Source organism: Bufo gargarizans, chromosome 2 (genome assembly GCF_014858855.1).
Source record: "Bufo gargarizans isolate SCDJY-AF-19 chromosome 2, ASM1485885v1, whole genome shotgun sequence".
Classification (NCBI taxonomy): domain Eukaryota; kingdom Metazoa; phylum Chordata; class Amphibia; order Anura; family Bufonidae; genus Bufo; species Bufo gargarizans.
Genome location: NC_058081.1, coordinates 546,489,534 through 546,499,609, shown reverse-complemented (window position 1 = coordinate 546,499,609; position 10,076 = coordinate 546,489,534). Strand labels below are relative to the sequence as shown.

The 10,076-nt window shown below is 49.2% G+C and overlaps 1 protein-coding gene across 1 annotated transcript; it reads left to right on the top strand.

Annotated features, from left to right (window-relative positions):
* The first annotated feature begins 236 nt into the window (after positions 1–236).
* Positions 237–10,065, top strand: LOC122928580 (60S ribosomal protein L18-B-like). Its single transcript, XM_044281561.1, is given in 8 exon segments — positions 237–309; positions 2,767–2,853; positions 2,933–3,040; positions 4,089–4,151; positions 4,153–4,188; positions 4,756–4,879; positions 9,194–9,263; positions 9,941–10,065. Coding segments are annotated over 8 exon segments (567 nt in total). The 5' UTR covers positions 237–306; the 3' UTR covers positions 10,017–10,065.
* The last annotated feature ends 11 nt before the right edge of the window (positions 10,066–10,076 follow it).

The window sequence follows — 10,076 nt, the reverse complement described above, 5'->3', positions numbered from 1 at the left end:
ACATTAGTAAGTGCCTTGTATTCTCTACATAATAGTGAGACACCCCTTTAGGTCTGACTGCACACTGATTTGGGACAAAGGCGCAGGCAGAAGAGAAATCTCCTTTTTGTTTCAGCTGTCCCTGTCAGGTGTGCTGGTGTACAACGGGTACCACTCAGCGAGGCCTCCGACCATAGAGTAGGCGGGAGAGAGCGTCCCCTTCTCTGGCTGACAACTTCCTGTCTTGGTGATTTCCCATAAGCCTCCGCGGCTCGCCCTCCTCCTTCCTTTCCTCCCCGAGAAGCCGCTGGTGCTACAGCCGCCATCATGGTGAGAACCTGAGTTTGCTGTTAATCCGCCTCCATCTGACTGTTTCATGCTATTAGCCCCATGTAGGAAGGCGCAGCTGGCATCTTCCTACTGCGGGGCTTCGGTCTGCACTTGTATTGAACGGGGGCGACATTTATATAATAAAGGTTATGTGGCGGCTCACCCGCCGGTCTGCGCGCCCCTATGGAGGGCCGTGAGTGTGTGGCGTGGGTCGCCTCTGTCTGTGGATTCCTTCCCTGTACAGCCTGGGGGTACTAGCTGCCCTGGTGGTAGTAGTGCAGCGCTGCCAGGCAGCTCATGCCCTGATGGTAGTAATTCAGCGCTGCCAGGCTGCTCTGTGCCCTGATGGTAGTAATAATTTAGCGCTGCCAGTTCATTCATATAGTTCCCAGCTCTGTACCTTGGTAGTAGTGCAGCCTTGCCAGTCTCATGTCCTGCTCTGTGCCCTCTTGTCAGTAGTGCAGCCCTGCCAGTCTCATGTCCTGCTCTGTGCCCTCTTGTCAGTTGTGCAGCCCTGCCAGTCTCTCGTGTCCTGCTCTGTGCCCTCTTGTCAGTTGTGCAGCCCTGCCAGTCTCTCGTGTCCTGCTCTGTGCCCTCTTGTCAGTTGTGCAGCCCTGCCAGTCTCTCGTGTCCTGCTCTGTGCCCTCTTGTCAGTTGTGCAGCCCTGCCAGTCTCTCGTGTCCTGCTCTGTGCCCTCTTGTCAGTAGTGCAGCCCTGCCAGTCTCTCGTGTCCTGCTCTGTGCCCTCTTGTCAGTAGTGCAGCCCTGCCAGTCTCTCGTGTCCTGCTCTGTGCCCTCTTGTCAGTAGTGCAGCCCTGCCAGTCTCTCGTGTCCTGCTCTGTGCCCTCTTGTCAGTAGTGCAGCCCTGCCAGTCTCTCGTGTCCTGCTCTGTGCCCTCTTGTCAGTAGTGCAGCCCTGCCAGTCTCTCGTGTCCTGCCCTGTGCCCTCTTGTCAGTAGTGCAGCCCTGCCAGTCTCTCGTGTCCTGCTCTGTGCCCTCTTGTCAGTAGTGCAGCCCTGCCAGTCTCTCGTGTCCTGCTCTGTGCCCTCTTGTCAGTAGTGCAGCCCTGCCAGTCTCTCGTGTCCTGCTCTGTGCCCTCTTGTCAGTAGTGCAGCCCTGCCAGTCTCTCGTGTCCTGCTCTGTGCCCTCTTGTCAGTAGTGCAGCCCTGCCAGTCTCTCGTGTCCTGCTGTGTGCCCTCTTGTCAGTAGTGCAGCCCTGCCAGTCTCTCGTGTCCTGCTGTGTGCCCTCTTGTCAGTTGTGCAGCGCTGCCAGTCTCTCGTGTCCTGCTCTGTGCCCTCTTGTCAGTAGTGCAGCCCTGCCAGTCTCTCGTGTCCTGCTGTGTGCCCTCTTGTCAGTTGTGCAGCGCTGACAGTGTTCTGATGCGCTGCTTTGTATGCTGTTGCTGGTACTGGTCTGTACCCTGATGGTAGTAGTGCAGCGCTGCTCAGGTACTGCTCTGTACCCTGCGTGACCTCTTTTTCAGGGATATTAGATTGTGTATTTTCTATTCACGTGACCGGTGTAGCAGAGCTGAGGTGGTCGTGCCGCAGTCACTGTTCATACACGGAGCTACAGGCGTACAGCTGGTGCAATGTAGAACTAGAACCAGTGTATGTGATAGGATGCCGGCCGACGTCGTCACTAGGGATGAGCGAATTTCAGATTTTGAAGTTTGTGTTGTGGTATTTACTGAATTGCGTTATGGATTCCGTTACCACGGACCATAACGCAATTCGATGACGCAATGCCTTTAGAGACATTCCGTTATTTATTCCGTCATGGAATTGCATTATGGTCTGGGGTAACGGAATCCATAACGCAATTCAGTAAATACCACAACACGAACTTCAAAATCCGAAATTCGCTCATCCCTAGTCACCATCTATTCAGGGACTGTCTGCCCCTCCATAAATGCTGCTATGCTCCCGGATGAGCACTTGAGGTGCAGTCGGGGCCCTCCTCAGCCTGTATATTTAGTGCACAGACTTATTTAAAGGGGGTTTCCTTATACCCGGATACCTCATAAGTGTCTTCTGGGACCACCCTAATCATGACAACTGGGGTCCCCTGTCCCCTATGGTTATGTTTGTGCCCAGCTTCTCAAATTGTTGTCTGTAGGATAGACGCAGTGATGGCTAACCTCCGGCTGTGGTGGAACTACGACTCCCAGCATGCTCCATTCATTTCTATGGAGTTCTGAGAACAGCCAAGCAAGGAGGCATCTTGGGGGTCGTAGTTTTACCGCAGCTGCAGTGCTGGAGGTTCGCCATCACAGCCATAGTGAGTGGAGCACCAATGCATGAGCGTCACTCTAGTCAAATGGGAGGTCTCAGCATACAGTGCTATCCTGTGGGGAGAAGGGGAAGACCCCTTTAGGTGAGGCTGTACTACTGTCGTAATATCCTGACTCTCCATAGACTTGAATTACGTAACCTCTCATTCCTTCCCTCTAATTCAGGGAGTAGATATCCGCCACAACAAGGACCGCAAGGTGCGGCGAAAGGAGCCCAAAAGTCAGGATATCTACCTGAGGCTTTTGGTGAAGGTAAGTCCTCTGTGTTGTGATGACATCTCCCATCGTGTCGCTGTGCACAGGGATAACTCCTTGCCTTTTGTTTTTTTAGCTTTACCGCTTCTTGGCCCGTCGTACTGACTCCAACTTTAACAAAGTGGTACTGAGACGTCTGTTCATGAGCCGCACCAACAGGCCACCGCTTTCCCTGTCCCGCTTGGTAAGTGACTGAAGGCCTCACCTGAGCTCGCTGCATCCAGCCCTCCACCATTGATGGTCACGACATGGGTTGCCCGCTGTGTGTTTTTAAGATTAGTGGATGTGCCCAGACGTAAGGGAAGCCTAGGGGGCCGTGCAGATAAGGCTAAGCGCACACATGCGGTAAAGCTATCCGAGCACTGTCAGACCCCATAGGATCCCCCCCATGGGATCCATCCGGTTTCTGGCATGAGTGCCGGGTTTTGGCCAGACATGAACTGGATTTTTTCCGGCTGGATCTCATTGTAGTCGATGGGGCCTGGAGGAAGACGGCAGTATCCGGCTAGGCAGCCTGCAGGATAGCTTTAGCTCTGTGGTGACTTTAGGGACAATAGCAGCGGCAGCATTGCAGTCGCCTTTAGGCCCCTTTCAGACGCGCAAGTTTTCCGTGCGGGTGTGATGCGAACGCATTGCGCCCGCACTGAATCGTGACCCATTCATTTCAATGGGTCTGTGTACATAAGCGTTGTTTTTCACGCATCACTTGTGCATTGCATGCAAATCGCAGCATGTTCTATATTCTGCGACTTTCACGCAGCCCTGGCCCCATAGAAGTGAATGGGGCTTCATTGATAAACGCATTGTATCCGGAAGCAAGTGCGGATGCGATGCGTTTTTCACTGGTTGCTAAGAGATGTTTGTAAACATTCAGTTTTTTTATCACGCACGTGAAAAATGCATCAAAAGCATTGCACCCGCGTGGAAAATACTGAACGCAATCGCAGACAACTGAACTTGCTTGCGGAATGGTGTGAGTTTCCCTGAACGCATCCAGACCTAATCCGTATAGTTCGTGTGCACAAGGCCTTACTGAGCATGATGTAGACTGTGGTTATAAATGGCTTCTCTGCTATCGGGGCGTATGGATGTCATAGGATCCGTCTCCATAATACAGAACCGAGAACCAGTCATGTGAACAGACTGTCTTGTAATCGAAGCACCAGGACTTCAGGCCCTACAGTTACCTTTCCAGCTGCTTCCTTCAAGAATTATATTTTCTTCACTTTCAGATCCGTAAAATGAAGCTTTCTGGCCGTGAAAACAAAACTGCTGTGGTGGTAGGAAGCATCACCTGATGATGTCAGGATTCAGGATATCCCCAAACTGAAGGTATAAAGTTACTGCTCAAATCTCCTAAAGCAAAGGGGTACAGCTACTGTCCTTGGAGACATCAACTGAGCCTGCTCCATATGCATTGGGTAACTGCTGTCTACACTGATCCCAGTCATTTAACCCCTCAGATGCTGTGGTCAATAACAATCTGTAGGATTAGGTAGAGGGAGGGGGCTCCCTCGGAGCTAGTGATTTCACTGCGGAAGTCAGATCAGTTGCCCTGAGAACCTAGGATATTGGGAGGGCTGCCATGGCCAACTGCCTAAAAAGCCATGCATAAGGCATGTCGCGGCCTGCTATTGGCTACCCCAGCCGCAATGTTTTCATCCGCGCGACTGGGAGATGCAACTATGCGAGTGCAAGGTAAGTACTATCTGTGTGAGTGGCCTGGGCATATGGGGGCCATTATAGGCCTTGGGTAACACCTTTTAAATAAAACAAGCCCCTATACGACTGAACAGAAAACAAAAAAAATTATGGCTCTGGGAACACGGAAGGAAAAACTAAAATGGAAAAAATAATCCCAAAAGGGTTAATCTAACATTTTTGTTTCGTTTTCCTTAGGTTTGTGCACTTAGAGTGTCCAGCGGAGCTCGTAACCGAATCCTTAAATCTGGAGGGCAAATCATGACTCTTGACCAACTGGCTCTCGCCTCCCCTAAAGGCCAGAACACCGTTCTCCTGTCAGGTAACCGATCATCAGTGTGACTAAGGCCGGGTTCACATCACTGTTCAGTTTTCCTTTTTCTGATCCATTTAGCAAAACGAAGAAAAAAAACTGATCCTGTATTTTAACCATCTGTTGTGCACATCTTGCATCCGTTTTAGCCATGCATGCAGGACTTATGTGCATAGCAGATGCCTAAAATACAGGATCCATTTTTTTGTTCTGTTCTAATTGATCAGAAAAATGGAAAACTAAAGCTTGTATTACACGTACGGATAATTGTTCAGATCTTTAACACGCGTTTGTAGTAATACTCGTTAACGATAATCTGGCAGTGTAATACTGTCGTCGATTACCCAATGAACCGCCAAATGCAATTAGCAGGCAACTGAAATAGTTTCCCGGTGACAGATTGTGCTGTGTAATCACGATGTGCTGCCGGCAAACAATGATTCTCTATGGGGGATGAGCAGTGGCATTAATGATCCCTCCTCCCCATACTGTGGAGGAGATCACTGCATGTAATAGTGGCAGTTTTCTCCACTGACTAGCAAATGATTGCTACAATAACCTTGAAGATATGTGCGTCTAGTAGAAGCCTAATGCTCCATTCACACGTCCGCAATTTCGTTCCGCATTCTGCGGAACGGAATTGCAGACCCATTCATTCCTATCGGGCAGCATGATGTGCTGCCCGGACACAGACATGCGGATCCGCACTTCTGTTCCCCCCAAAAAAAGAACATGTCCTATTCTTGTCCACAATTACGGATAAGAACAGGCATATTCTATTAGTGCCGGCAATGTGCGGTCCGCAAAATGCGGAACCCACATTGCCGCTTTCCGTGTTTTGCAGGATCCGCAGCTCCGTGGATCCGCAAAACACGTTGCGGACGTGTGAATGAAGCCTAAACGCTGATGGGAATTGGCATAAACTGGCCACAGACTCTGAATCTGCTCACATACTGGATGGCTTGGTGTAGTGTTTTATCAGCTACAGCGGGTAGTCTGCCCATGCTGTGTGTAGGGTTGTGCCAAACCACTGCTGATTGGCAGATTTCTTGCTAAGTGGGGAGAGCTGAGCTCACTAGTGTGTATTCCCTTCAGGTCAGGCAGCATAAACCTTCTGACAAATTTTCCTTTTTAAAAGGATCGGTCACCGCTCTATTTTAATAAATAACTGTATTCCACGTGAAATATTATTCCTGCCTGAAGTGTATGAATGAAAGGCCAGCAGTCTGCAATAAAGGTCAGGCTGGGTGTAACCAGCGGAGGTGTGCCCCTGTACAGTCTGCCACTGGCAGCACTGATCAGACAGTGTTACTGTGCAGGGTAACACCCAGATGGACCTTTATTTATAAACTTGGGGAATGCAAGCTGTTGCTAAATCGGACAAATCAGGAGATGTGACAGGTCCCCTTTAATCTGGTTACTTAGGTTAGGGCAGTGCTAAAGCTCGCCCATCAGTGCCAATGACATCGCCAGGGACACTGCTAGACAGAAGCCTCCGCCTAGCAATGTGCCAATGTAAACAATCCGTAGCCCTGCACGATAAGAGGAGCACTATAGTATCTTAAAAAATTTAAAAATATAATATCTAGTTTGAAGAGACCATAGTGCTCCTCTTAGGTCAACAATGTCGCGTGTCCTAGGCACAGCTCAGTCCCATTGAAGTGGATGGGGCAGAGCTGCTATAGCAAGCACATCTGCTATCCAACATATATTGGTGTGCTTTGTAAGCTGCAAGGAGGCAACAGCTGATAGTTTCTGGAGCAGTGGCTGCCCAAAACAGCTGATCGGTGGGGCTCCAACAGGATCGGTCATGAATATCTGTAGCCCGAAAAACCCCTTTAAACAACTGAGTGCTTTGAGACTGCGGAAATGAACACTTGCTAACAGTGATGGCCAGTTTGCATTGTTCGCCCACGAACACATGCTGGCTGCAATCTTAAATCACAAGTCTGGTGATGCACAGGTAAGCCCTTACCCTGTGCCTGCGACGCGAGCCGGTCTGAAACAAATGCGGTCACCGGGAGCAGGCAGTTCCGAGAACAAGCAGACGGGGGCCTTCATCAGGCTGTTCTCGGAACTGCCGGCTTCCGGTGATTGCATTTGTTTCAGACCGGCTCGCGGCACAGGTAAGGGCTTGCCTGTGCCTCGCCGGACTTGTGATTTAAGATGGCAGCCCACATGTGTTTGTGGGCGAACAATGCTCACTGGCCATCACTGCTTGCTAACAGGTTTGCCTGGTGATGATCCCAATAGTCTGATACCTTTCTGCTCTTTCACCTGTAAAGCCTCATTCAGACAGCTGTGATTTGGGTATAGCTGCAAATCCTGGCCCTGCTGCCGATCTAATGATTCAAACTTGCAAAGATCCCTATATTAGTTTGGGTCATTTATTGATTTCCCTCTGGCAATACTTTGCTATTGATTTCAAGTGAATGGTATGTAGGATTCGGAGAATTGTTTCATCCCCCCCCCCCCAGAAAAAAACACCTGCCTTTTTTTTTCCTTTTTAGTCTTTCACACTGGCGTTTTGGCTTTCCATTTGAGATCCATTCAGGGCTCTCACAAGAGGTCCAAAACGGATCAGTATGCATTCTGAATGGAAGATCCGCTCAGAATGCATCAGTTTGCCTCCATTCAGCTTTGGAGACTGACACGAAAATTCAGCTTTGGAGACTGACACGTCTGGTGTCCTGACGAAACTGAGCCAAACTGATTCGTTTTTACTGGCACAATAGAAAACTGATCCGTCCTCAATTTGCCTTTCAATGGTGTTCAAGACGGATCCCTCTTGGCTATGTTAGAGATAATACAAGCGGATCCGTTCTTAACGGATGCATGCGGTTGTATTATCTGAACGGATCCGTCCATGACTTAGGCTAGCTACTTTCACACTAACGTTTTTTGCGGATCAGTCATGGATCTGCAAAAAACGCTTCCATTACAATAATACAACCATATGCATCAGTCATGAACGAATCTGGTTGTATTATGTCTTCTATAGCCATGACTGATCCGTCATGAACACCATTGAAAGTCAATGGGGGGCGGATCCATTTTCTACTGAGTCAGAGAAAATGGATTTGTCCCCATTGACTTAGTGCCAGGAAGGATCAGTTTGGCTCTGCTTCATCAGGCGGACAGCAAAATGCTACAAGCAGCGTTTTGGTGTCCACCTCCAGAGCGGAATGGAGACTGATCGGAGGCAAACTGATGCATTCTGAGCGGATCCTTATCCATTCAGAAAGCATTGGTGTTGAACTGATCCGTTTTGGACAGCTTGTGAGAGCCCATGACTGATCTCAGAAACGGAAAGCCAAAATGCTAGTGTGAAAGTAGCCTTAAAAACATCATATTGAATTTTATTTATTTTTTTCTCCTCTGGAGCGCTGAGTCAGCAGAGCCTGTATACTTTCGTTTTTTGCTGATATATTGCTCTGATATACAAAGTAGCAGTTTGGTGCCATGAGGTTGTACTATTGCACCAAAAGCCCCGATTGCTGCGTCATCACCAGCTTTGGGTGAACTAGGTAGAGGAGATGTGATCTCAACCGGCCCTGTGTTCTTGCACATGTGCTGATGCTTCAGGAATTGGCGCATGCACAGTACAGCCTGATGCTTGCCAGTTGTGGTACAGATGACTGGCGAGCTGTACTGCGCATGCATTAATTCCTGAATTACCAGCACATTTGCAACAACACGGCCAGTCGAGATTGTTTCTTCAGCTTGGTCCTGTCAGTGAAAGCTGGGGGCAAGGCAGGGCATCGATAAGGAGCAGGGCTTTCGGTGTTAAGAGTGACACCTTTGAATCCGTAGACCTGAGCACATCTGACATTACCGCCACATACCTCCATAGTAATCCAAGTGCAGATTCCCTTTAAAGAGGACCTACCACTAGAAGAGGATCCTTGTCATATCAGATGAAAGAAAAAAAGTTTCTGGAGTATGCCTGTTAGGCTGAATGCACACGGCCGTGAGCGGTCTGCTCTCAGCAGGAATCCAGGCCAGTGGTTCCACGGACCGCTCACGGCCGTGTGCATTCAGCCTTATGCAGCAGTGCGGCCTGTCAAGTTACCTCAACCAGTCCCCAAAGATGGGGGATTAAAAGTTGGGTTCTGCATGACCATTTGCCCTGATACGCTCACTGCTCTCCTACCACCTATATAGCTCTAACACTTGTGAGGGGTGAAAACCCTGGCGGAGTTCCTGGAGTGTATCATCACGCATAGGACCATTGTTTTCTAGAGACAATCAGAACTGCATTACTGATGTGTTTTTTTTTTTTTTTACATAACTGAAAATATAAATGTTTTTCCTATTTATCAGGGCCCCGTAAGGGACGTGAGGTGTACAGACACTTTGGAAAGGCTCCTGGTACCCCACACAGTCACACCAAGTAAGTTGACACCCCTCCTTTTATAAACTTCTGCCTCCGCCTGTGTGGATTTCCTGGTCACTTACCTGTACTTGGCTTTGCTGTGTTAGCAATTTCATTCTTGTAGACCTAATACAGACCCCTTATATTGAGGTTGGATTATGCAGACGTTAGGGGCCTATTGCCAGGGTGTGCCCTTAATGTCTGATGGGTGTGGGACATGCACCTCTCTAAAACAGAGCCCCCAAAGAGGAGAGCTGACTGCGCATGCGCGGACAGCCTCCATTTCTGTGGGAGTGTCAAAAATACACCGCGCTCTATTTACAGAAGTCCCATAGAAATGAATGGGAGGCGCTCCGCTTAGGTCACTTCTATAGGGCTGATGGAAATAAGCGAGCTAGCTCTCAGTTGTTTTCGGCAGTACCATAGATGGAGGGTGGCTGCGCATCTGTGGTCTGCTCTCATTTAGAGACAGGTGTGGGTCCGAGAGACGGGAAATAACTGCTGGAGAACATGGATATGACGTGCAACTGCAGGGGCGAGCTATAGGTTACAGAAATTGTGGACTTTTGCTTAATTGGCTGGGCAGACCGAGCAAATGCATTGCTCACCATCTGTGGCTATGTGTAATGGCAGTAGTATACGTATCATGGCGCTGTATTGACTTGCATTCTAACAATTGTTTTCCTCCATTCTAGGCCCTACGTTCGTTCTAAGGGTAGAAAGTTTGAGCGTGCCAGAGGACGCAGAGCCAGCAGAGGTTACAAGAACTAAACTCCCTGTCCATGCTTTGTACACAATAAAGATGTTATGTCTTTACAAACCCGTTTTCAC